Genomic DNA, 27,627 nt, shown 5'->3' on the forward strand with positions numbered 1-27,627 from the left:
ACCTTTTTTGGGGGACAAAGCGCACCCTGTTACCCCGGATGACGGTTAGGCAAGTCACCTATGCAACAGGTCACCTCCAGACCACAGTTTGATTTTCAAAACAAGTATGGTAGTTTTCAATCAGAACATTCTATGCGCCATTGCAACACTAGGACTGCACTTACAACTGGAGTCAGTGTCAAACTATGGATTGGTGGGTTAACCAGCGGCGCCTTTTCCCCATAAACGAGTACCCAGAATTTGATGGTAGGTACTGCTGCCATGTGATTTCTATGCTGTCCTACACGGGAACTCCCATGTCACATTTACATATACAGTAAGGGAACAACAGCCATGTTGTCAGCAATACCTGGTATGGCAATGGGTGTGTCTCTTCAATGGTTCATAGTCTCCGGTGAAACAGGAATGTCAAACATGCTTTAGGTTATAAAATACTGTGTGGGTGTGCTTGTAGGTCAGATTCAAGAATGTCTATGAGTCTATGGGGTTTGATTTTTTACAGGAAAGACAGAAGAAAGAGTGAATAATTATCTAGAATTACTATGACCATATCTGAAGTTCATTGAGGCAGTTATAGATTAAGAGGCCATGTGTATGATAGAAATAGGATAAGGAAAAGGAGAGTTGAATCAGGAAAAAATGGCTGGTCTTACCTACAGAAGTGTAGTATGCTAACTCTCCATTAATCCCAGCTTATCCCAATATGTAATTTATTCATTTTGTCAATATTTGATCTGTAGCAAACAGGTAATACAATTGTGTAGATCTCAGGTTTAGTAGAATGTTCAATTTGTGGTGCACTTGACTAGAAGTATGCTGTGTCTAGTCATGGCGTTGTCTGAGATCAAGTCCCTGTTTGAGTATTCTGATACAGAGACAGATACCGACAGCAGTTTAACTTCAGGTACATGTAGCTCAAGTTCAAGTCTTGGTTCCTTTGGGTGTAAAATACAAGAAACTGCAGGAAGATGCTAAATCTAGGATGAGTAGCTACAATTGAGGCCTACATGTAGCTGTTACTATTGCTTTTTTGCCAGCTCCTTTTTTCTTACAAATCTCAAGAAGTTTGTACAGTTATCACAACAGGTGGCCAGTTCGAAGATAGATTTATAGTATGTGACATGTGTGTTTGCAGTTGTTGGGTATGATTTGTTACTTGCTCATGAAGTGTTTTGTCATGATTGTCAACATGTTAAAGCATACAAACACTTGATTTTGTATACTATGTATAATAAGAACTTAATGTTGTTTCTTTTCTTTGCAGATGAGCAGGAAGAAGTACAAAAGAGGACCTTTACTAATTGGATCAATTCACATCTGATGAAGGTAGGTGCTCCTGCCTAATTATCTATTACAGAACTTTAATAATTGTGATCTATATTGTACTTGGCTAAAAAAATCAAACCTTGCATTGATACCAGTTCAAACAGTAGAGGACTGAGTAAACAATACATAATAAATGATAAGTTTATTGCAAGTTCTTGCCCGTAGGCTAATTGCAAGTACATGTAACATGAAAGGACGGACAGACAATTGATAACAATATAGCATGTGACTTTTCTAGTCTAAATACTAACACTAAATTCTATCTTAGTTGGGTTTGACTTCTTTTTCCGAGACAGTGGAAGACGACTGATCCCACTTTTTCTATGATGTGTGGGTTTTGTGATGTTAAGAGGAGAGTAGTTTTCTTTTTGTCTGTTAACATGGAGAAATTTGGATGGAATTTGGTGGCCTCTTGAAACAGCGCCTTTCTTTCTTGATCGTAGAAGGGGCAACTTGAAATAGAATGTGTTTCGTCTTCCACCGTGCTTGACATGCAGTATTTACAAGTTCTTTCGCACACAGGTAGCTTTTTGTACTGCCCCCTCTCTATTTCAAGGGGGTGGGCACTAATTCTAATTTTGCTAATTGCTGAGCGTAAATCAAAATTATCTAGTTCTAGATATTTTTCCATGGAATATGATGTTTTGCATGCCTTATAAAACCTTAGCTTGCCTGTATCCATACTCGGATTATGACAGGAAGTTTGGGTATACATATCGGTAATTCTGGACCTTATCGTAGTACAAACTGACTTGATGTCACTGGATGAATTGCAAGAATAGAACAATAAACCTTAAGGTCAAAGGCAGCTCTGAGTATAATGATATCATAAGGTAACCATTTGGCACCAAATTGTATTGGTTATGGGGTTAGCAAGCAGGGAGAATCAAATGTTCATCATTCGATTAGAAAGCATTCAGTCTTTTATCTGATAAACTACAGACAATTTTGGAATAATCAATTGATAAGAATTTCAAAATTTCGTGACCCAAGGACGGTGACCGTGTAACAAAGGAGATTGAAGATTTCATGCAAAATGTTTTCTTACCTTCACCTTTTTCTAAAACACATTTGGATTGTTTTACTGCTGTGGCTAAATGTGAGGGTTAAGATCATCCAGATTTGCCACCAAATATGTTTCACTGACTGTGAATGGCGTGGAATAGAAGACCTATAAAGTTTTATTTTGTACCTTTCTAATTCTAGTATTTTTGTTTGGTTAACCCTGATAACCTCCCTGGGCAATAGCAGACTCAGTCGTCATTATCATGGATTGATATGATAAGTGCATGTTGAAATAAGTTCTAGGGTTGAATATATGGTGACATTGGTTCTTTATGATTTAGTTCTTGTATTCCAATATTTATTGTATTGTATGCTAAGGCTATAACGCTAGATGGGTCACATGGCTGCTGTTAAATATTACTGAGCATAGCAGGCTACGCCTCACTGCAAATTTTTTTATCCAAAAAAGATTCCACAAGATGTTTCTACATCCATAACACTTATGTCAGTGACCAGTGCTGTCAAGATTGTAAGTAGCTACAAATATTGAAATACAAATGACAACCAACTATTGTGTCACATGCACCTGGTCAACCCCCACCTGTGTCAGCCATGCCTACCATTTCTTTATGTTTTGATGCAATTTATTTTGATAGGGATTGATGTTAGCATCCATGGCATTCTGGTTTAATCTGTACTGCATGTTTGAAAACATTCAACATGTTTTGAAAGGCTGTACCATTTGGAGGCAGTGTAGCTTAATGTTTGTGCCAGTATGTTTCTATTTTTAACTTTGGTTTGCTCAATACATCTCGGGTCATTAGCCTGCCAGCCTTTGTCACATTGTGTACAGAAATGACATCCTGGTACTTTGCTTCATCCTGAATATGGACAGGTGAAAGGAGCTTCAAATGCAACCTGTTCCCGCCCAGTCACTAAGGGAGTAACGTCTGCAAACACAGATATTGACACAACACTGTGTGCGCAGTGCCTTACCTCTATGTGCACCTGTTTGTACTGACCACAGGATGCTCTGAGTTATCAGCCAGGCCAATGATAATGAAGCTTTTCTTATCTGGTACAAATAGGGTCTAATCTCTCAGGCTGCTGCGCATCTGTGTTGCATGGACCAAGCATTTACTACATGCATGTCAGATACATATCTTTTAAACATGTAAATACCACTTTCAGTATATAGATTTCCCGTAAAACAGCAAGTAAAGCCTTTGCATAGTATCAGAACAACCCTTCCATTTTATAATGTCAGGAAAGATGTTAAAAGAGTGGCAAGCTGTTCTGTAGATAGGGCAAAATGCAAACAAAGTGGTACCATTTTCATCAGTTTTATTACTCAGCATATTGCTTCCGTAGTTGCCTATCATCTCTGGCAAATTGCAATCTTGTAGTGTTTAACCTCTGTGACCCTTCTGATAAACACTGCATTTTGGTAGAGTAGCCTGTTGTGGAAAGAATTCGTTATCAGCACTGTATGATTAGTGATTGCAGTCAGTCCTTAATTGTCAATCAGTTACATTTGTAGCAATGTTCAGGTTTGTGCTGGGGTCTTTCAAGTTTGAATCTAATAAGTCTGAACATTTTAGTACATGGCTATTAGTATTAGTATCAATGACTGCTTATGAAGACAAAATGTCTGAGGGAAAGACTGTGAAAAATAGACTCGTCCCTAGACATTATCTAAATTCTTAGTTTTAATCACTGATTATGTCAAGTAGAATTTTCTCCACAGTCAGGTTTTAAACTTTGCAGTATCAATTTGAGGTAGACTGCCTAGAGAATTTGCAAGGATGCCGTATCCATCATCCTTTGTACTGCATTCTTAGATTTGATATTTTCGTCTCAAACCAGTGTGTAATTGGTTTCTGCTTGACAGGTGTTACTGTGAACCATAATACAGCCTGAGGTTGAGGAAGAACAATCTTTAAACAGGTGTACCCGGAAGATACGCTGTTGGATAAGTATTGCTTTGTCGTGACAGGCAGTAATTACCAATGATTACAATAACTGCCTTGCCTGGAAGGCCTCAGAATTCCGGTTCTCTTGTCACAAAAGGTCAGCAGTTTCCTCTGTTTGATTGACATGCTACATGTAGTTTGTTGCTTAGATACAGATAAGCAAGACTTATCGTGTAACATATGGTGAGGTATATGATGCACCATAGGAGACACAATCTATATTCATGTAGCAGCTGTCAGATTTAATGATTAAAAGCTATGGTGAGGTTAAAGTTCTTTATTGAACAAAGTACTTCACTCTCTAAGTAGAAGACAGATGTGATTTCAAATTTACAGTTACATTTTACATTGGACAATCTATCCAAGAAAACCTTGAACATTGGATTAGTCTGTCTAAAATGTGATTAGTCTGTCTAAGATGTGAGTAAAAGCCTGATTATACTGTCTCTCTCATGAATGCAAATTGTTTAAAGCCACAATCCAACATATACATATACTGTTACATATCGATTTTGCAGCTCCAGGTTTGTCCTTCTTGGCACAGATAATGATGGTTAGTTCAACAACATTTTGCCATCAAAATCTAGCTGTGATACCGAAACCAGACACATTCAAGACAACGCCTTTTTTCATCCATTCTGGAGTTGGGCACTTTCAAAGCTTTCATCGTGCAAATAGAGCTCACAGTAGATGTTGACAGAGATGATGGGCAGACCAAAAGTAACAGCAGAAGGTCAAATGTCAAGTGCACATGAGTAGTCTGTTTACAATGCACCCTGCCCAATAAACTCTTTGATACTCCCTGATTTAATGCCTATTGGCATTTTTGTCACATCATAACAAATATACAGTATAACATTATGTCCTCCTATATTGTTTAAGACTGAAAACTTAGGAATTCTTTAAAAGTCACACTTTACTTTTTTAGGGTAGCGAATGTAGGAGCCCTGGTAGAAATAGGATGGCACCCAGGCTATGCTGCCACCAGATGTTACAAGAAAAAAGAGCCACTAGTCTAGCTTTTACAATCTAAAACATATTTTCTATTGAAGGTAGACAGATGGTCACAGATTAAAATATTATCTATTTATGTCAGTTGTCACACATATAGTTATAAAGCATATAAGAATTTAGTCTTCAACAGACAGTTACTATTTTCTCAACAGACTGATTAAGTACAATGTGGTTTTGGCATAGAGTTGTTCTTATGCCCTATGACCTATCTGGTCTCCCACCGCAATTAGGCCGTTCCATTGGTTTACATGTTATATTACGCAACTTTTATGGCCGCAAAGCCAATAAAGAAACAGTTTTTTTGGAGATGTTTTGCTTTCTACTGTGAGTACACTTCTTTGTGAGGCACTGAAAAAAATGTCACAAAAATCTGACCCCGTGATCGATATCTATGGTATTCATAACTGCACTTATCCACTATGTTCGCAAGAGGCTCTCTTAGGCCGCTAGCCCCTGACCGCATCACTTAGCACGAAAAACCGTGCACGTCCGACAATCGCTCGGATGCCGAAACTTTCCTACCCAATCCTGGCAGTAATACACAAGCTTTCATCTCAAATCCTTTTCATATCAGATGGGGTCGATTAAAGGCAATTTATGATCCACCTAAACACACCCTGTTGGGCTTAGTCATATTTTCAGACCACGGATTCTTTGAGACTGTACACTCGGAGTAATACAAGCACGAGACCTTAATACCATTGATTATTAAAGGAGAATTCCACTCAGTAAGCGGGTATTTTTTTCTGATAAATTATGCTTTTCTAAAAACAAATACGCCCGAGTTTTGACTGAATTACCTCTTAGAACTTTTCGACAGTAATCCTTTTCAAATCCATGTAATCCCCCACAGACCCGCTCTTTCTACTCTGCTGCATACGCATGCGCACTAGTCCAAACACGGAACAGACGACAAAACTGTCATGGCCGCCACAGACTCGGATGAGTTGGGCCCTAATGACATCAGGCCATTTGCCTTTAAGCCTGAACATGATTCAGGACAATTAGAGAATGGCGATTGGAAAGAAGACCCTGCCGGAGCCTCCGCTGGAGCTGGGACCGCCACAAAAGCAGAAGCGGCATAGGACGGCCGCGGTGACCAGACGGAGGCCGAGGGTTCGCGGCTAGATCCTGGGGAGCTACACGAGGAATTCCATCCCCTCTGTCTCATGAGGTCTGCACTCAGACTACACTTAACGGTGACATAACCTTGGAATACAAGATGTCAGAGTGCCATTGAGCAATAGGTAAATGTTGTTACTTTGTTTCTGTCCGTTTTATTTTGCATATCTACAACATCGACCTGTGTGTCAGGACTCATGATAAGCTCACGAAAACGTGAGGCGGACTTTGCGACGTTCTTACCTGGGGTGCTGGCTGCATAGTAGTCGTACCACTGTATAAGCCGATATATTACGTACCGAGAAGTTTTAAATAAGCTTTCTTGATGCATCTTGTGTGAAGAAATGGACAGTAATTTTGTAATTACTTGCATTACTAAGGGTGAAAAGTCGGAAAATGTTACACAGTGTGGGAGGGGGGCTGTCAGTGCAATACCAAGATCTGAAAATTATCAGACTAAACAAAAATGGCCAGATATTGTCTACATATTCACATAGATGTGTAGTAAGGATAAGGAAAATATTGTGCACATATTCAAATAGATGTGTAGTAAGGATAAGGGAAATATTATTTGGATAAATAAATCATAAAAAAGACAACATTCTCGTCCTTCTGCAGAGTACTTGTATTAATCTTGATACAAGAAAAAAACATGTAACATTACAATTTACATGCATTTTTTGTTTCTCCCAGGATCTTACGATACTGACAATTCACATGCTGGGTTCACAAACGACGCCTAGGAAGAACAGTGTGCCGTGTGGTTCTATTCTGTGTGGTCAGCAGGATAAGGCAGGCCTATCCATCTGAAGATGGGACATACATAGGTTTTCTTGAGGCAGATAAGTAGGTCACTAGGTGAGCAGAAGAGCATGTAGGTTTAGATATCAAGGCCAAAATTGTATTTACAGAATTAGGACATTTTGCTGCTAAGATGTTTCGCCATCACCTGTCCAGTTGGTCTATAAATCAGTTTGTATTCTTCTAATTAGGGTGAGGGTTACCTTTTAGCTGGTAAGTCAAAGAACAAACTTGATAACAGCCTTACATGTACACAGGGGTTTCCAAACTTCTAACACTGCATAACAGGTGTGTTTCAACCAAATATAAAAAACTGTCTAGTACCTGTATGTATTCATTTTTATATATTCATGGTTTATAGTTAAATTTATATGGCAGGCCGAATGGAAACCTTAGCTATTGTCCAAGTATCATTATTTCTACATTCCTTTGAACTAGTTGTACAGCAAGAAAGACATATACATGTATATTACAAGGATATACAATTATATTTCTGAATAATTTTTAAAAATGGCTTGTGTTTACATTTGAGACAGTATTGTTGGACACACATAAACGTGTGGTGGTTGTAAAATGGAATATTACCTTCTGAGATATGTAGGCAGGACATTTATTAATAAAATGCTCCAATGGATATACAATTGGCAACTTGTCCTCATCAATCTAATAAACATAACCTGTGACATATGACATCAGTATATTACTAAGTATCTACCAGGACCTATATTATGTAAACTACTGTTGACATGTTCATGTTACATGTTCAAGCATCAATATGTATAGTCTAGTATTTGCACATTTTATGTGTCTATACCAGAGACAGCACCAGAATTTTGAAAACATTTCAAAACATAAACTACATATACATGTAGTTTAGTCATGTAAGGCATGTATGCTGAAAAAAATCAGGAAAAAAATGAGGAAAAAAATTAAATTGACTACAGAATGATTGAGCATATAAAGGGGCTGGCTTATGGTCTTCAAAACTTGTTTGGTACTGCGCAATAGCTGCCTGTTTGTCTGGCCTGGGAATGTGGGCAATGTTAGGGGGGTAAGTCTGGCTTTGGGAGCACCTGGTCCCCCCAGTACTCATTGGACTCCCGGCGCCTGTGCACGACAGCCTCCAACAGCATTCTTCTGAAAGTGTAGTCCTTCTCGTAGATGTTCTTCATCACATCATCCCTTTGCCTTTTGCTGTAGCCCAGAAGCCACTTTAGATCACCTGCAGAGAGAATGTATTCTGAAGTCAACTACATCTTTGTGATTCGTAGAGTTAATTCATTGATACAGAGGTGCCAAAATAATGCTAAGCCGGCAATTTTCCTTCACATTAAAAAGAAAAATCATGAAGATGTACGATTGTACACTACTTGTATTATACAGCTTGACATTTTGTCCAAAAACAAAGAACATTATTATATTACTTGTTTAGTTAGCCATAGAATTTCAAAGTCACTCTAAGAAAAGGTTTATAATTCATTGTTTACTATTCTATGCTATGCATACAAAAATATTTCTGTACACTTACATCTTTAGGTTACTGGTTAGGTGCACCGGTACCAGTGCAGTAATTATCCAAACAATGAATGTCAGGCCCTGCTAGTATCATACAATTTTTTTCCCTCTTTTTTACCATAAGAGGTAATCTTACCAATGACACACAATATGACAGCCGAGCCCTAGATAAAATTCAATGTTGTCATTGCAAGAAGTAAGTGTCCATAGATGAGAACAAGCTAGAGATGTTACATCATTTTCTACATTATATAAATTATACTAAAAAAAACACTACCTTTTGTCTTGGGCGTTTCCCTGGGCTTTTCCTTGGATTTTCTTTCCTTGGCGTCCTTACCATTTCTATCAAAAAAACAAAATGACAGTAATGTATTTACTGAAAATATACGCATCAATCATGAAATCATTAAGACAGACATTCTGTGTCATATAGATATAGATAGATACATAGTTTATGTAATCAGAGTACAAATGAAAGTCATATGTTGACCTGAAATAAGCCAGATCAAATGAATCATGGCGGTGTCTGTTAGTGTGGCCAACATACACAATTTCTCACAAACTCTATAACTATAAGCTTGAAAGCTTATAGAGTTTGCGAGAAATTGTGTCAAGCTATATGATTGTTAAAACAATCATAAAGCTTGACTATCATATATCCTGGAATGTACACAAAAATTTTGAAGTCTAATACAGAGATTCGGGTACTTGAGAAGTTAAGTAAGGAGTTGAATTTAGACCAGACCAAATGTCAATAACAAAAAAAAATGGAGTCCATGACAAATCAGCACGTCTGCTTGCATAGCCCATTTCTGGCCCTAATTTCTCGCTAACGGTTGATGTGCCTAGCTAACGGAAGCAGTCGAGTGACTATCATATATCCAGGAATGTACAGAAAAAGTTTGAAGTCGCTAAGGTCTTGGAATCCAGAGATCTTGGCACTTTAGTGTGGAGTTGAATGTAGGTCACCATTATGTAAACATCCAGGCAAAATGGCGTCGATTAGAAATGAGCCATCTTCTGGCCCGAATTTCTCGCCATCGGTTGACTCTATAAGCTACCGAAAGCAGTCGAATGACTATCATATATTCAGGAATGTACGCAAAAAGTTTGAAGTCGCTCACATCTTGGAATACAGATATTTTGACACTTTAGAGTGGAGTTGAATGTAGGTCACCATTATGGCAGGCGAAATGGCGTCGATGATAACTGAACCATCTTCTTGCCCGAATTTCTCGCTACCGGTTGTGCCGATAAGCTAACCAAAAATAGCCGAGTGACTATCATATATTCAGGAACGTACACACAAAGTCTGAAGTCGCTGGTGTTTGGGAGGACAGAGATCTGGGCACTATAGTGAGGAGCTTTTTGTAGGTCCCATACCCAGGCAAAATGGCGGCGATGATAACTGAGCCATCTTCTGGCCCGAATTTCTCGCTAACGGTTAATCTCATACGCTAACGAAAATAGCCGAGTGACTATCATATATTCAGGAATGTACACACAAATTCTGAAGTCGCTGGTGTTATGGAGGACAGAGATTTTGGCACTATAGTGAGGAGCCTTTTGTAGGTCCCATACCCAGGTAAAATGGCGTCGATGATAACTGAGCCATCTTCTGGCCCGAATTTCTAGCTAACAGTTCATTTGATACGCTAACAAAAACAGCCGAGTGACTATCATATATTCAGGAATGTACACAACAAGTTTGAAGTGCATCGGCTCTTGGGATACAGAGTTTTGGGCATTCTTAAAAAATACCTTTTTGCTATCTAAAATGGCTACTTGTATGCGTGTAGAAAACTACAGAAGGACAACAACAACAACAACAACATGAAATCGAAAAGCGCTGGCCAGGCAGTTCTGATAACGATTGTGCACACACATTTGGTCTACTCAAAAATGTATTCCTGAACTTCATAGCATCGTCATCTATACCAGTACCAACCTGTTTTCTCATCGGGGTCCATGCTGGCATGCCCTCCCTCCATGTTGGCAAGCCCTCCCCTCGGTACCGCACCGCGCATTGAACTCTGGGATTGTTGGATGGGTCCTTGGGGGGTTTCATGCCTTGATCACTATCATGTAGCGCCTTGCGTTCAGGCTCCCACTCATGGTAAATCTTACAAGACAAACTAGATCCAAGGATAACAATTCATTCTCAGAGGAATGACAATTCCCGCTTACAGAGTGGAATACTCCTTTAAGTTAGTTTGTCAATCAAAAGAATAGTTGATTCTCTATAATCTCTGAAAGTTTTACTGCTTTGCGTCACTCCGTTGCTAAGCAACAGCGCACTGAATGCGTGCCTCCCTTTGCCATTGGCAGCGTCACCTACCAGATCAGTGCAGAAGTACAATAACGGTAACCACAGGGTCGTGTGGCACTTTCAGTTCCACAGGGGGTGTTAGGGGGGGGGGGGAGGTCTGGTTAGACAGAGGCAGAGGTCAGACAGTTTTTAGATTGATTTCTCTGTGATGAGACATTTGGGATACCATGCATGTCCTTGGCACCATTTCTCAGAGAAACAGGTCTTCCTCTGCTGATTCACCACACTCTCCTCGTAGGACAGGTGGTCTGGATTGACTTTGAGGCCCCTAATCCCCGCGACGGCAGTTTATGACAATTCTACCTTTCTTTCCTTTGTAAAGTTGCCCTTGTGGCACGTTATTTCTATTATTTTGCTACCAAAGTCTATCAAAGTCGTTTATGACTGATATCTGTGTTGACAGATTTGCCTTTGTCCTGATTGTAGGCTGGTTGACACTTTATCTATCCCCCTTACCTCTATTCTAACTGTACAGGATTGCTAATTTTGACTATATATAATATATAACATATGTAACCAACACTGCATGTGAGCGTCTCCTTTCTTATGAAATATTGTTTTCATATTCACTACAGCGCGGTTTAGATAACACACACTTCCCACACCCCCGTAAAATATAGGTAGGTCCGTTTCCATGGTAACGGTCAAAGGTAAACATCGGAGTTATAGCGGAAAAAACGTGAATTAAAGCCTGGACTTGGATTCATTTAAAATTTTTGTCCTATCATCAATTGCTGATTTTTAACGAATATTTTTCATTTCTATTAAGGTCTCCCACCGCAATTAGGCCGTTCCATTGGTTTACATGTCATATTACGCAACTTTTATGGCCGCAAAGCCAATAAAGAAACAGTTTTTTTGGAGATGTTTTGCTTTCTACTGTGAGTACACTTCTTCGTGAGGCACTGAAAAAAATGTCACAAAAATCTGACCCCGTGATCGATATCTATGGTATTCATAACTGCACTTATCCACTATGTTCGCAAGAGGCTCTCTTAGGCCGCTAGCCCCTGACCGCATCACTTAGCACGAAAAACCGTGCACGTCCGACAATCGCTCGGATGCCGAAACTTTCCTACCCAATCCTGGCAGTAATACACAAGCTTTCATCTCAAATCCTTTTCATATCAGATGGGGTCGATTAAAGGCAATTTATGATCCACCTAAACACACCCTGTTGGGCCTAGTCATATTTTCAGACCACGGATTCTTTGAGACTGTACACTCGGAGTAATACAAGCACGAGACCATCTGCAGCAGAAATTGATGGATCTTCAGCCAAGGGACCTCACTGCTTGAACCAATCATAGAAATCCTACAACCCCATAAATTGGTTCTTGGCTGCTTTCCCAGCAACTGGATACTGTTGCCGCATTTGCCCCACATCTGGTTATCATATGCCTCCCCTCCTCCCGCCAAAACACAAGATTCCCCACCCTGCTGTGCCTACAGGATAGCCTGGCCTGCCCTCTCTGACTCATTACCCAGGAATCTTGGAACAGATACAGAACACATAAAAACAGTTCCACAAAATTCTACCTTTTGAATCTGGTGAAAGATAACACTGTGTAACTACTGTAGATTATATAAAGACTTAAATGCAATTGGGCAGAAGGAATTAAGAAAGTTGAGAAGTGAAAGTCTTCAGGGATATGATGATGATGATCCTTGATGAGGTTTAGGCTGTTCCAACAATTGTTGCCATTCCCAGTGTGGAGGAAAGTCATTTTTGGCCTAATCATGTTCCTTGCAGTACCTAAGCCTGTCACTAGGGCCTGTGGGTCATGCACTCATCAGACCACTTTTTTAAAGAAGGATCAACAAGGATAGCAACAGCATGCATAATATTGATATGTTAACAATAATACCACTGTGTGCCTGATGATAAATCACAGCGTTGTGTTATTTTAGTAATACTTGTCCAGGAATTCAAATGAGATCAGAATCAGTAGCATTTTCTATGCAGATGGAGAGGTGGAATATACATGTCCTCTTAGTAGACGAGCTAAAAACTTTAATATCACCAAGCTCTACTGTGCTCCTAAGGTGTCATAGAACGCTTGCTGGTAGAATATAATGATGCTATCAATGTATTGTAAAGGTGAAAGTTAAAGGAATGCCAAGCACTGATTGATGTAGAACGTAGTAGTCACACAATGATTAATATTTTCCATCCCCAAGTAAACTGTTGTGTCTGTTCCCAGCATGACCCACCCCTGAAGGTGCAGAGTATCTGTGATGAGTTCAAGGATGGCATCAAACTGCTGGCCCTGTTGGAGGTGCTGTCAGGGGACAAGCTGGTATGCGGATTTTAACCTTTTATTACAGAAAGTCACTGTTTAACTGGAACATTTCAGCTTGAAATGTTGCCAAGTTGAGAGTTGATATTTGATCGGTATATTTGTATGTAAATATGAAGCTGAAGTTTGCACAATCATTATTTACCACTAGGTAGAAATTCGGAGGCAGGAGCAAAAAGTAGATGTACTAGATGTTTTAAAAAGGAACGTTAACGTTATTTGTATTCTATTAGATATGACAATGTATGTCCCAAACTGTCAAATGAAAACATCCCCTGGTATCTATGTGGGATCTTTGATCTGCCACTGACATTTATTAGAATACTTTCAATTCCTTGAAAACTGGCACATTTCCTGTTACATAAGTTATTTGGCCACTTATTTGACTGGTCCTTCATTGGAGCATTGAGGAAATGTTAAGCAAATAATGTAATTTAATGTAATTTCCTGTTTCAACAAGATTTGCTCCATCATTCAGTACTTCAAAGACCATTACAATTGATTGTTCCTGCACTAGCTAGGGGTTTTCACATGTCAGTTTCCACACAACTCAATTTTTTATATCTGGCGCTTACAACATTAACTTTGATGTCACCTCTGACGTAAATGATCAGTATGTTAACAGTTTTCTATGTTTGCTGATATCACAAAATATACAAGTTCAGTTATGATGTCAGACCTCCTTAGTAGGCCCCAGGAAACTGTTGGCAGTCTTGTTGACTGAGCCAAAAGGCTGAATAGAACAGGTGGTTAAAGATTAACCGGAGTGTTGTCATTTCAGCCCTGTGAAAAAGGCAGACACCTCAAACGGCTCCATCACCTAACCAACATACAGACTGCGCTGCAGTACTTGGAAGCCAGAAATGTGAGTAGTTTCTAATCTTGTGTGAATTGTGTGTCCCTGACTTGAGTGTGAAGCTTCTCTTACAAGAAGGCCTTTTATGTGAGTACCTTACCTTTGTTAAGAAAGCCAGGTCATGGGAAATCTGAACGGTTAGCACCTGAACTTGACAATGGAGGGTTCACACCCATGAAAACATAACAGTTGATTGAGTTTCAGCCTCTAAATTGGTTACACAACTTTTTGAAGAGAGAAAGATCAAGTTTCAAGCTTTGGAGCAAACCCAGAATGTACTACTTGTGTGATTGTTAACCATGGTACAATCCATGAGTGTACAGTCCTTTCAAAAGTGATTTGTGGCTCTGTGTAATGTCACAGAAATGGTGCTCCATTCTTTTTCTTTCTCACCAACATGGTTACCATGAAGCCATTTACACCATGTGTCCTTTGCACAATGGTGACAATACTAGAATGTTCATTAATGTCTGATATCTCAAATTCCAGTAAGCAGAGGTGTATTGCATTGCTGCCATGTACATGTGTCTTGCCCTAAGTTTTATTTGGTGTGTTGGTTTGATACGGTTCTATACCTTCTTAACATGTTTAGAGTAAATGTTTGGCCAGGAAAAGGTAGTACGGTAGACTGAAGAAAAATCTTCACTTGCTATTCACTGTCTTGATGTGTGCCCTGATGTGTTGTCACATAGACATATACAATGTAGTTACAATAGATTCCTTACTACATGTATTGTAAAATAATGAAGCTAAATTAGCAAATGATGAAGCATTTCAATAAATGTTCTTCACATACTGTATTTGGTATGTCCGTTATTTTTCATTCAAAACCTCATCGTTGCTGTTTACAGGATTTATGATGTATTTGTTCTGTGCCCACACAATGTTTGCCTCATGAACCAAACTTTCTAACGGTCCTGTGTCTTTTATTCCCCAGATTAAACTAGTTAATATCAACCCATCAGATGTTGCAGATGGAAAGCCGACAATAGTTTTAGGACTTGTATGGACCATCATTCTACGATTTCAGGTATGTTTGAAAATTGTTAATGCCGATAAAGGAAATCTAACGTTATACATCAATGCTCAAGATGACAAGGACACCAAGTGAATACCAAGTCCAGTAATAGGTTGTTACTTGTTTTCTGATGTCATTGTATTGTTTGCAGTACATGCCATAGGTTGTTTGCACAAGGTCTGCAGAGTTGTTAGCTAAGAAGAACAAACATACCTCGGTACAGGTGGGTCGTAATGACTCCATATTCAAGTGTTATTAGCGATGCCATAAGGGTCAACGACTTGGGTGGTTGAAGTCATTTTCAGCTTGTCTGGTCATGCAAGGTCTTGATACTGAGATATTGAAAGAGCACTAGCTGTCAGTGTCGCAAAATTTTCTGTTAGGAAGTTCTGTAACTTGTACATGTTATCAACCAGATATTTTAATGAGTAAGTCATAAAGACCATAATTTAGATCATTATCATCAAGAGCTTTCCAATTGGATTAATTAGACGCAAGTAACCCTCCAGAACCTCTAATCTAGGCCACAAGACCATAAGTACAAAACTGTACACAAGGGTTAATGAAATGGACAACATGAATCATACGTCAAATACAGTTCTGTTTTATTAATCTCCATTGTTAGATTGTGTTATTTGAATGATTTGTGTACTCCTTATACCCCAGATTGAGGACCTGACCGCGCTGCTGGCCTCTCCCCTCGGCAGCAGTGCCAGCAGTTTGGACAGTGGAAGTGTGACCGGTGCTCCCTCTTACACAAGGCCTGGCAGCCTCACAGGTGGGGAGGTCGTGTTGTTCTTCAACAGGATGTAGTTCCAAACTTTATAACTAGAACAACTAGTTGTAACTTGATAATTGTAGCTGTCTTCAAGTTGTTTTGTACACAAGAAGTGTTTGAACTGGTCTCACATGAAGGTCAATTAAAACTTGAAGTGTAATCATTGTTCCAGGTGAACCACCAGTTAAGAAGAAGGTCGTCAGCCTCAAAGGTGTGGCCGGTGCCAAAAAGGCCCTTCTTAAGTGGGCAAAGAAGGCTGCAGCCAGGTTAGTTTTTTTTAAGTAGTATTGGTAACATTGGTGTTGAGTCCAACATAGCTTTAAGTTCAACGTAGTTAAGTAGATGTTACTGCCTATGAACCTTAAGATACATTATACCACACTGTGTACATATCATTAGTTTCTTGCTGTTGATATCACTGACAATACCTAGTTGAAAGAGCTGACTAATTGTAGTCAAAGTTACTTCATTTTACTTGCAGTACAATCAAAAATTAATGAATATGCATAATAAGTAAACTTGTGTTTTCAAAGAAAATATGTATGATTATCATTCTACAAAGGGTGCTGTTACTTTTATATATAAACCTGGTCTGTCAATTTTGCTTCCCCAATCAGGCGAGTGAGCACTGCAGGTGTAGAAGTACAGGACTTTGGGAAGAGTTGGAGAGACGGTATAGCATTCAATGCTCTCATCCACTCCGTGAAGCCAGAACTGGTTGACATGGCAGATATAAAACAGAAATCTAACTTGGAAAGGCTGGAGCATGCCTTCACCACGGCAGAAGAAAAGCTAGGAATTCCAAGAATCTTAGAACCCCAGGTCAGTGATTATTGGATGTCTGACAGTTTGTACAGATTTGTAAGACCTACATGTACTGAGGTCCTGAAGATTTGTTTCACTTGCCATGTAGAAGTAGCCTGAGTAATGTAGGCTAATGTAGAAAAATATATGAACTTCGATAGAAATGAAGTCTCGACAGTTTAATTTTTTAGTCATCTATTTTGACAGAACTACTGTAAAGCTTGAAGACCTGTAAAGCATTTAGAAGTATATTATCGGAAAAGTCCCTTTCTTACTTTTAATGGCCTCACTGCCACAAACATGGGAACATAAAAATGTCTACTTGATCAATTTGTTATTTCACCTCCATCTTAATATTCTGCATCAGGATGTGGATGTGAGCAAGCCTGATGAGAAGTCCATCATGACATACGTGGCACAGTTCCTACAGGCCTACCCTGATACAGGGGAGGAAACTCCGCAGGTGAGGCATGGTTTCATAGGTCATCATTAACTTTGACTAGACACTTGTGGTACAGATGATCAAGTACTTTTCTTCCCCTTCTAAATGAAACTATTACTGTGGAGATGTATGTTGTCCCATTTATTACAACACGTACACACACAATGTATGTTGTGCCATTTGTAAAAACCTTTGTTGCAGTGAGTTGAATGGTCCATGTTTACATTTCAAACAGGTTGAAAATTATGCATTTTAGCCTGACCCTGCAAGTCAATAAACCATTCATTAGATGAAAAGAGATGTAAAAAACATGTAGCAAATTCCAAAGTAGAAGCTGAATCTGTTGCTAGTATGAAAGCTCATTTAAAAAGAATGACACTGTCAGAAATGATAGACTGAACAACAGACTGAATGACAGACTGAACGCTTTCTCCCCCAGGAGCCGTCCCAGGTGGAGCTCCACATCAGGGAGGAGAATGAGGAGTACCAGGCTCTGATGACCTGGATCTCCCGAGCAGAGATCAGACTGAAGGACTTCAGCGCCAGCATCCCTGGTATTGGTAGAGGGGATGAGTTTCAGGTAAGTCCCCTCATCACAGGGACTTGTCTGTCCATGTTATACTTATAATATATATAGTCAATACATGGCATAGAATTCTTGCTTAATCTTGGCCAGTTAAAATGAATACAATTTGCTGATATCTTATTATTTGAGATTGTGTGCTGAGCATGTCTTCTTATACCAGACTTTTAACTCATCAGCAACTTACATGTAAGATGATATCCATGAGGGAATACATTAACCAATGGAGGTATATAAAAGTTCTGTCAGCTTGGGAAGCATTTCATACCTGGCCTGCTTGCCAGACTGTGAAGTTCATCAGTGACTCCTTGCTTCATCACCTCTGCAAATCTAACACTTGCACTGCATTTGCATTTCTGGTGTTTTGTGCTCTCTATCAGACTAACCTGCATGCGTGTCAACTGTTGCAATCTCCTTGTTTCTTGTAGATGTTCTGAATATGGTGGGAAGTCTTTTGAGCTGTGTGTCTTTGCATGATGATGTGATTTTGTCTCCTAAGACAATGAATGAGTCTTTCAATTTGCACCAATGAGTCTAAGCTTGCTTTGTTGCATCTTCTGTCCCAAGGCTGCTGGAGGGAGACTTAAACAGGAGGAAGTGGAGGTAGATAACAATTTTAAAGCATGCTACATTCTCTGGGGAATTCTTTCTTTCTTTTCATTGTTTTATACTGGTGATGAGACGTATTGTTTCTTGTTTGAAAGTTATTTGGTTATCCTTATGCACCATGTTTGCAGTGATCTCTAATTTAACATCCTTGACCTGTACAAGACCAAAGAGCCAACATACCCACTAGATGTTTCCTGAAGCCATATTGTGATCAATGACAGATTTTTTTACTCTCTGTCAGACTTAGGGACACTGTCTGTTAAGTAGACCGCTTAGTGCTTTTTGTGCATCACTGGTGAAGAAAACTTTGTTAAGCAAAAGGATGGAGACAAACATTTTATGGAAAATAGTATGTATAGCTTCACTGGATATTTGTGTCATCAAATGTAATTTCATTCATAGTACATTGTATATTATGCACTTCTGAGATTCTAACATGTACCTTTTATTACTGCTCAATTTAGCATTTTCAGGCTTTTAAACAGGATCTGCTGAACAAAGAAAAAACTTACATCTGGATTCAGCAACAGTATGAAGCCAAACTTCTCCTAATGTTGACAGAGGAGAATATTACAGAGATGATTACCAGGTAGGTTGTTCTAAGTCTCTGAATCTTTGTCTCCTAGATTTACTGATAGCCAGTATGAATATCTGAAATAATGGTATACCCAGCAGGCATCAGAAGGGTTTCGAATTTGTTTCAATTTCACCTACACGGTGTATATTGAATATTTCACGTCAATGTTACGTAGGTCAGCTTGAGTAAACTCTCTGACTTCCGTAGGTGGGAGGTAATAGTGGAGCAAACCCGCCGATGGCAGTGGAAGATTGACAGCCGGCTGCCACAGCCGCTGGGTCACATCGCCACCTGGCTCCACAAGGGCGAGGACATGGTCAACAGGACAGCCGCAACCAAGGATGGGCACGAGGAGACAGCCAATGAAATCCTTCAGATGATTCAAGAACACAAGGTAAGCATCCGATACAAAACATTGTTGTGAATATAAACATGACAAAACTTTACTGTCTGGTTGTTCCTGATTAGGCTGCACCAAGTAATTTTTATGGATGACGTCCTTTGGAGACCCTAGATCTAATGCGAGAGCGCGAAAAAAAAACAAGAAGGGCCGAAAAAAACAAGATGCCTAGATTTGAAAAATAATAGTCGACGACACATATTAGGACACAAATTGAATGAGAGAACACAGTGTAACAACTAACAATTCTTTTATTTATCATGAAAACAGCAATAATTTGATTAAATCAGCTGAAGTTGAACAGCAGTTGTTGTCCTGTCCTGTTTCTTTCCATATCCCATTGATTTTGCAGGCCTGCAGAAAAATAGTATATTAAAAAGGCAAAATTAGTCGGTGATTAACTCTTTGCATGCATTACTACATTTCTACCTATGCTTTAGAAATCCTAATGAATAATAGTAATTATTCAAGAGCCAAATATGGACCAAAAATGATAGAAATAAGAAAAAAACACATATTTCCCCAACAAGTATAAATAACCAGAAACGAATAAATGATCATTATCCATGCAGAATAAATGAATCTATTCATCTTACACTCCCCCTTCCCAGATTATTTTTTGTGTGCACATAGTACTTGATCCAAAACAGACTAAAGAACGGAACTTTTCATACCTCAAAAACAGACTTGGGCCTAGGAGCTTCAGTTGGGGCAGCTGTATTGTCGACCTCCATGCGGATGAAACACCTGAACTACTTGGTTGCCTGCCCCACCTGCAGGCCGGAGTAAACTTCAATGCCTCTCCCGATCTTCTCGTCATTGCAGAAGAAATGCACTGTAGCTGATCTTGACAAGACTTGCTTAAAATTGTACGGCTGAAACTCACTCGCCGCTACAAGTCTCTCGTACAGTTGCGCGAACGTCAGCTCTCCCTGACCGACATCGAGAGCGTACCAATCAACAACAACGTTGCCGCCCTTTTCCACTTTTATGCTCACATATATAGCGTCCGTACCCACATGCTCAGTGGAATTCAACGCCATCTTGCTTACTAGTACTACTACTGGTATTTTGACCGTGGTGCACATGTACACCACCGTTATACGGCACATGTGTTTATTCATGCATTTCGCGTGACGAGTTTTACGTTAATCTTAGGATTTGGTCATAGTTACAGGACGCGGAAATTCTTGTTTTTTTTCTGGGAACAGACCAAAATCAATGCGCGCGCGGACGTCATCCATAGAAATTACTTGGTGCAGCCTTATGATAAGGATACAAAGTAGAAACAGTTTTTAACTGTTTGTCTGTGATGTCAATCCCACTTCAGACATACTTCAAGGATCTAGACAAGTTCACCCAAGCATTCCAAGATGTCAAAGCAGTAGGGAGAGTGAAAGGGGAGACAATTCCACAGGAACTAATCAAGGACCTGGATGGCAGGTTGATTAAACTTGCATCTGTCTCAGATCATAGGTGAGTTTTTGAGTCTTGAATGTTGTTTGGTACATTTATCACAAGTTGCCATGATTGTAGTTACTACATTAAAGAATATCAGTTGAACTGTTGAGTGAAATGATGTTGTGGTGTCTTCCATAAATATTTTTCTAATCTGTTTGTCCAGAACATTCTTAAGGGTCTGTTTTTAGTATTTTTCCACACATTTGACCTTTTTCTGTATAACCTCCATTAACATTTATCTACTGGGTAACCAAAATCTGCCACTTTCAAAACCATTGTGTTTGAGAGATTTCTAGGGATGCACCCCCCATATACATGTCTGCACAATTTAGATATGGGAGAGTGTATTACACTTGGGATGTTGCATTTGGAGATCTCTTTACTCGCATTATTGCAGGATGAAAGGAATATGTGACATAGCAGAATTATGTTAGTAGATGTTATTATGTTACATCAAGCCTGTACTAGGCTTGGAGGTCTCTTAACAATTTGGATTTTCACTTGACCTGAACCTTGACCTTCCCTGACCTGAACCTGTTCTGATCATGCCACAGGTTCATCCAACTCCAGTACTTGGAGTACAAGTACCGGCTGCTGGCCTTCCTCGTCATGGGGGAAACCAAGCTCAAGTCTTGGACAATCAAGTATGGCAAACAGGAACATGTGGAACAGCTACTCAAGAACTACATGGTAATATATATTATCAATGATTATATAACTTTGTTAAAGAGTGTTGATTCATGTGGATCAGAAAACATAGTGAAAAGACTTCAATTAGAAAAACCTGATTACAAATTTAGGACTCAATGTGCCACAGATGCTGCAGTGTTATAAAGCTTAAGTTTTGGTATCATAAAGCTAAGGCACCTCAACTGAAAATGCACTAGTCTTGTGGTACACACACATGTATACAAGAGATTCTGATAGCCGAAATGTTATATTGGTTACTGCAGGAGTTCATTCACAGGAAGAAGTTCTTTGAGACATATGACTCAACCTCAGCCTATCTACAAAGAGTGTCAGAAGCCTACCTTGCTGATGAAATCCCAGGTGAGCACCAATTTCCATCAGTGTTGCTTAAAAAGGTGAAAAGCACCCTCTAGCAGTCTGTTTGCATATTGCAGTGTCTCAAGCATGTCATTTATGTTTTTGATTTCATGAACTTTCTGAATTTCCCTCGATATCCCAGCTGAGGAAAAGGAGAGGGTTCGTAAGTTCCTGAGCGACAAAGCCGCCCAGTGGAAGAACTTGTCGGTGGAGATCAGGAGTGTGAAGACCATGCTGGAGGAGGTGATTACCAAGTGGAAGAAGTACAACGAGTGTGTGAAGCTCCTACAGGAGTGGCTGGAGAAGTCTGAGGCCATGGCCGGCAAGCCTGATGCTGTCAAGAAGGTGAGATTAATCTCTTGTTCTGTCTGTTCCAAGTGTTAGTACAATATCAGTGTTGGTTTTGTCACTACTAGATGGATTCAATGATGTTTTTTTTTAGCACAATATAGCTGCATTTCTCATGGTTGAAAAGGGTTAAAGATTAACTTTTGATGGGAATTTGAAATTTTGGAATGCAAGGTCTGTTAGTACTTTGAGTCAATGATTCACTTTTACTCTTTTCTGCTTTTTACCAAGACAATAGTTTCCCTCAAAACATGAGGCGTGGGTTAACAACAGGTTGCAGAGATCAAATCACTATGATCATTGAGCAGTGTACAAAATTATAGCGATTTATTCCGTATTTCCCGATTTCTTCAATCGATACTGTGGTGATAATTTTATCACAGTGGTGTCTTTTTCTGAAGATACAGGCCAACTCAGCTAACTGTACATTCAGGTTTTAGAACTGTTAAACATGCGACTGAGGTGTCTGCTCTTTGACCACACCCTCCTGTGCAGGAGTACTTCCAGGACTTGTTCCAGTGGCAGGACAGACAAACTCTGCTGAATGAGACAGGGAACTTCCTGATTGAGATCACCAATGAAACTGTCTCCCTAGATATCCAACAACAGCTACTGCTCATCAATGGCAGGTGGAAGGACCTGTTTGACTCTGTCAAAGACCAGGTGATAATTGTTATACAATGATTATGCATTGTCTATTGTACTTAATACTAATTAGTCAACTAGTTGCAAGGATGAGTTCACTGCGGATAGTCTGTGTCAGTAGGAGGCATATTTTGGTTATTGGTGTTTGTACATACATGTGCATTGTTTTGCCTCATATTGCAGAACTGTTTGAATTTTACAGATTGACTGTGTTACTGTACAGTGTCAACTCCACATTGTATGAAGAAGCCTGTATTACCTGGCCTATGAAGGTGAACATTACAGTGGAAGATATGGATTTCTTGCTAACCAACAAACATTTCCTCTCTCTCACCAGGTAAAGGAAGGGGAAGTGAGTAAGATGAACCGGGAATATCAGATGGGAACCAAACGGCTGACAGACTGGCTGACCAAGGCTGAGAAGGTTCTGAAGAATCCTGTGCAGGTGACTTATGTCTCCATCAAGGAGTATGTACAGGACCTGGAGGTGAGCAGCTATATCTTTGTTGCTTTGGTTTTAAACTCAGTTTGAGGACAATGTTGTTTCTGCTGTCATGTAGGGCCATGTTGATTTCATCATAAAATATATGTGGTCAGGAAGGATGAACAAAACTAAAGTCTGATATACTGAAATATAGATTCTTCCATATATCAATCAAATCAACATGGCCAAGCTTCAAGATGTTTTTCAGCTTATATACAAAATACTCAGCTAAAGTTGTTGTCTGATGTTGGTGGTGAAGACAATACAGTTTTGAAAAGTGTGAAATACATGCAATTAACTCAGTGATCATCACATACTGGTATTGACAACTGGTCAGTATGCCTATCCATTTGTCCAATCTGGAACATATGCAACAACTGACAAACTTCTCCTGACAATGTGTGTGTCCCCTCACCAGGACATAAATGCAGAGATCCCTGCCCAGGAGAGTGCCATCAAAGCCCTGTCCAAACTCGGACAGATTCTGGTAAAGGAGACACCACCAGACCAGGTCAAGACCATGTTTGAGGCCCTCAAGGACATCAAGGACAGATTTCTCAAGGTCAGAAACCTTCCCTTGATTGAGCTTGCCTTGATTAATTCATGGAGATTGCATCTAAAAATGTCTAATGTATCAACGAAAATGTGCCCTGTTTACAGTATTTGACTGTGTTTTACCTCCTAGGTGCGAGAGACTGTTCCTGTTGGAATGAGGTTGTGCACAGAGATGCAGGAGCCATTGGAGGCTCTGGAACATGGATGCCTGGAGATCACCCGCTGGCTGGACCAGGCAGAGAAGCTTCTCCTGTCACACAAAGTGGAGGCAAGCTTGGAGCAGCTGGAGGAGAGGATCAAGTCTCACCAGGTACTGAAACAAAGAACAGGGACATGAACTTATTATGATGAAAGCCATGGTTTCTGTTATATTGACTGTGTTATGGGATGACACAATAGTTGTTGTCCACCACTAAATCAACTGGAAAATTTAGTCTGTTTTGTTAACTGACTATTGTTTTCCTTGGCTATTTTCTTTCATTGCTGAATGGTAAAAGCTAAAAACTATAAACTAATACATATTTGTGTTTTCTCCTTCAGCAATTCTTCATCAGTCACAAGCAGATCCGCTCCAAACTGGAGGCCAGGAACAAAGAGCTGAGCAAGGTGCTGAGTCTGTGTTCAGACAACATGGACAAGTCCATCGTGGAGATACGGATGACTGACATCATTACCAGGTTCCAGGTACAAGGAACACAACTTTACAGTCTTTCATATTAACTTGTGTACTGAATGATAAGTTATATATGCCATTTAGTTTATTCATTCTGAATTGTAAAAGTACTGTGCTAACAGCCAAAATTAGTATTGTCATATTAAGTTATAAGCTGATTGTAAACTTAAGTCAGACATACATGTACATGTATCAAGTTGTTCCAATCACTGATAACCATTTTATGTATATATGGCCTCCGTTGGTCAATATTTACTTCAGTTAACTACACTTTCAAATTGGCAGTCGGTCAATATTGACCATGGCAAAACCCTAATTCACATCAGCCCTACAACATTGGCTATGGCTTAACAGTCTTGTTAGACATAAAGGCATACTTTGATATCATAATTGTACAAAATTTAAGGTGTGACTGTAACATAAATCTTCACGATATTAAATTCAGTCTAGCTCTTAATTGCTTAATCTACATTTTACATTTCTCACGTCTTGTCTGCAGAACTGCATGGACATTGCATCTGAGTGGGAGAAGAAACTTAACAGTGTCCTGCTGACATGGAGGGACTTCAGCCGGAGACAGGCAGATGTGGACAAGAAACTGAAGGAGGCAGAGGCTGTCCTGGGACAGGAGGGAACCCAGATAGATAAACTCATCACGGGTCATCTGGTATGTGTTCAGTCTTGTAATCATCATGAGCAAATCTGTTGACTGCTGTATATTTAATATGTTTTTGTGTGATGCACAACATACATGTATACTCCCCATCACAATAAAGCTAATGCTAGCCATACTTTTGATTATCCCCAGGATTTCTTCAATGCAATGGATGAGACCATCCCACGAGAGTACCTGACTGTAGCTGAGAAGCACATGCAGGAGATGCCAGAGCCAACTCGCACACAGCAGCAGAGGAAGATACAGGACACTCAGGACAGCTGGAAGGTGGGTCATCCTCTCCACTTCTGTGTTTCTCAGCTCGTGATGACACGGTTGGACTAATGATTTGATTCACAATGTTGCTGGGTGCATATGATAACATGTTGTGCATTTGTTTCTCCAGGCTATAACAGGGAAGGCGCCCATCCGCCTTGCTAGGCTGCAGTTCCAGAAGCCGGAGACGATGTTGAAGAAGAAGCTGACAGAGACAGAGGCAGAACTGTCCGAAGAGATCAAGCTGCTCAATGCAAAACACAGCCCTGAAAAACTGCTGGATAGACATAAGGTACGAAAAGTTATATTTTTGATACAAGTATACTTGTTGAAGGTAGATTTTGATTGATCTAATGTCTGGTCCCATATTTCTAACATTCAAAATCCTCTGTTTCTGTGTATTGTAGAATTACTTCCACAAGGAGGGCGGATTCTTCAGCATCTGTGAAGAGTGCAAATATCTGATGGAGAATGCCACAAAGAAGATGAAGGCCATAAAGAAGGATGACTCCTCCCTGGAGGATGCCTACACGGAGTATAAGATGAGATATGGAGAACTTCGTGCTGAGGTGGAGGTCATCTACAAGAAGATTCTGGAAAGACTTCAGCAATGGAGCCAGTACAGAGAAAGGTTAAAAATTACATTAGGTTAAACTTGAAGCATCACCTACATGTAGATCATGATTGATGTGTTGTGTATGATTTTTTTCCCAAGGGATTAGAAATGATAATGTTGCAAGCTAGACATTTTGGTAACAGCAGTACAATGTATCTCCTGTATTTTGGCAGATTTCACCATGCTGAAATGTGTTTTAGACTATATTGACTGGGTTCAAAAATGCTATTTACTCTTTCTTAGGTTGAAAACATTCAGCCATTGGCTGGAGGGGGAAGAGAAGTCCCTGAGAGATCTGTCCAGCACAGTTCCCAGCAAGGAGGAGTTTGAAATGTACAAGGCAAAACTGGAGGTAATTAATTACCCAATCACATGTTTTCATCTCCATGAAAAATGGAGATATAGTTTTGGGTGTGTCTGTGTGTCTGTCTGTGTGTTTGTGTTTCCTGAGTTTTGTAGTCAGCATAACGCAAGAACCGCTGGATGGATTACGATGATATTTGGTATGTGGGTAGGTGTCGGTAAGACGAAGATCAGGGTCGATTTTATGCCCCCTGGTATGTGACCTTGGTACTGCAGCAAAACTTCAGTTTTTTGTATCATTTGGACGTAGACCTGGACGTGCTATGGTCTTGATTTTTTTTGGTGGCAGGTAGCTTGCAATATGAGAAAGAAGTGGTGTAGGTTTGAGCCCCATAGCAGCTTGCTCCGGAACTGCGGGGGCGTTTTTGTCAAAGTCTTCCAAGGAGATTAACTGAACAAAGAAAAGACGGCTTTCCTTGATATTTAGTATGCCGGTGTCACAGCGATCTCGCACCCCCAGTGAATTTGCACCCCCCGGTGCGAAATCCCTAGTGAATTTGCACCCCCCCCCCCGTGCGAAATCACTAGGGATTTTGCACCCCTCTGGTGATCTCGCACCCCCAGGGGTGCAAATCGCTAGGGATTTGCCCCCCCCCCCCCAATCATTTTGTTCACCCCTACTATAGTATGTGTTCTGTTACGGCATTCATAATTCACAGTGGCAACTATCAGATGATATCTTTAAAAAAAATTGAATGTGAATGATAGTAAATGAACGTTACTTCATGCGTGGTTTTGATTGGAATTTCAGTTCCTGTAATATGATAATGCCAACATACAGTAATTGTTTTACGAGTATATATAACAAAAATTACCTTTTGTTTACCTTTCATGTTCTTTTGACTAGGTATGTTCCTTTGCTTATTGATGAACAAAGGCAAGACAACACATCAAATTGAATGTATTTAAACTTTATTTTAAATGCAAAAACAAGTAACTTTCAATAATGATCCCTCCAGCAATTTTAAATGGTTCGTGGGTTCAAATCCTAGTAGTGACTTTTTTTATCCCGTAGTTTTTAACATTGAATAACTAATAATTCTTACTCAGAA

At 39.8% G+C, this 27,627-nt stretch overlaps 1 protein-coding gene and 1 long non-coding RNA gene across 15 annotated transcripts in view; one reads left to right on the forward strand and one right to left on the reverse strand.

Moving 5' to 3' along the window:
• The window catches only part of LOC136432837 (nesprin-1-like), a 135,682-nt gene that overhangs the window by 15,427 nt on the left and 92,628 nt on the right, over nucleotides 1–27,627 (forward strand). For 10 of the 14 annotated variants that reach the window (XM_066424373.1, XM_066424383.1, XM_066424375.1 and 7 more), the window contains exons 1-27: nucleotides 814–904; nucleotides 1,265–1,326; nucleotides 13,290–13,385; nucleotides 14,167–14,250; nucleotides 15,179–15,271; nucleotides 15,926–16,037; nucleotides 16,210–16,303; nucleotides 16,655–16,859; nucleotides 17,209–17,304; nucleotides 17,723–17,863; nucleotides 18,434–18,469; nucleotides 18,940–19,064; nucleotides 19,260–19,446; nucleotides 20,783–20,928; nucleotides 21,468–21,603; nucleotides 21,867–21,963; nucleotides 22,103–22,305; nucleotides 22,804–22,971; nucleotides 23,291–23,440; nucleotides 23,856–23,999; nucleotides 24,123–24,302; nucleotides 24,533–24,676; nucleotides 25,165–25,332; nucleotides 25,474–25,608; nucleotides 25,727–25,888; nucleotides 26,004–26,227; nucleotides 26,456–26,564. In XM_066424373.1, the coding sequence (XP_066280470.1) occupies nucleotides 814–904; nucleotides 1,265–1,326; nucleotides 13,290–13,385; nucleotides 14,167–14,250; nucleotides 15,179–15,271; nucleotides 15,926–16,037; nucleotides 16,210–16,303; nucleotides 16,655–16,859; nucleotides 17,209–17,304; nucleotides 17,723–17,863; nucleotides 18,434–18,469; nucleotides 18,940–19,064; nucleotides 19,260–19,446; nucleotides 20,783–20,928; nucleotides 21,468–21,603; nucleotides 21,867–21,963; nucleotides 22,103–22,305; nucleotides 22,804–22,971; nucleotides 23,291–23,440; nucleotides 23,856–23,999; nucleotides 24,123–24,302; nucleotides 24,533–24,676; nucleotides 25,165–25,332; nucleotides 25,474–25,608; nucleotides 25,727–25,888; nucleotides 26,004–26,227; nucleotides 26,456–26,564 (3,588 nt within the window). Of the gene's footprint in view, nucleotides 1–103; nucleotides 247–813; nucleotides 905–1,264; nucleotides 1,327–13,289; nucleotides 13,386–14,166; nucleotides 14,251–15,178; nucleotides 15,272–15,925; nucleotides 16,038–16,209; nucleotides 16,304–16,654; nucleotides 16,860–17,208; nucleotides 17,305–17,722; nucleotides 17,864–18,433; nucleotides 18,470–18,939; nucleotides 19,065–19,259; nucleotides 19,447–20,782; nucleotides 20,929–21,467; nucleotides 21,604–21,866; nucleotides 21,964–22,102; nucleotides 22,306–22,803; nucleotides 22,972–23,290; nucleotides 23,441–23,855; nucleotides 24,000–24,122; nucleotides 24,303–24,532; nucleotides 24,677–25,164; nucleotides 25,333–25,473; nucleotides 25,609–25,726; nucleotides 25,889–26,003; nucleotides 26,228–26,455; nucleotides 26,565–27,627 lie in introns of those variants that run through there. The other 4 variants (XM_066424374.1, XM_066424377.1, XM_066424376.1 and 1 more) reach the window with 3 other exon arrangements.
• On the reverse strand, nucleotides 7,836–10,922 carry LOC136432836 (uncharacterized). The gene is made up of 3 exons (XR_010755575.1): nucleotides 10,705–10,922; nucleotides 9,034–9,098; nucleotides 7,836–8,463 (listed from the first exon to the last, which is right to left on the reverse strand). It is a non-coding gene; the product is annotated as an uncharacterized lncRNA (long non-coding RNA).

This window comes from Branchiostoma lanceolatum, chromosome 4, assembly GCF_035083965.1.
Source record: "Branchiostoma lanceolatum isolate klBraLanc5 chromosome 4, klBraLanc5.hap2, whole genome shotgun sequence".
Classification (NCBI taxonomy): domain Eukaryota; kingdom Metazoa; phylum Chordata; class Leptocardii; order Amphioxiformes; family Branchiostomatidae; genus Branchiostoma; species Branchiostoma lanceolatum.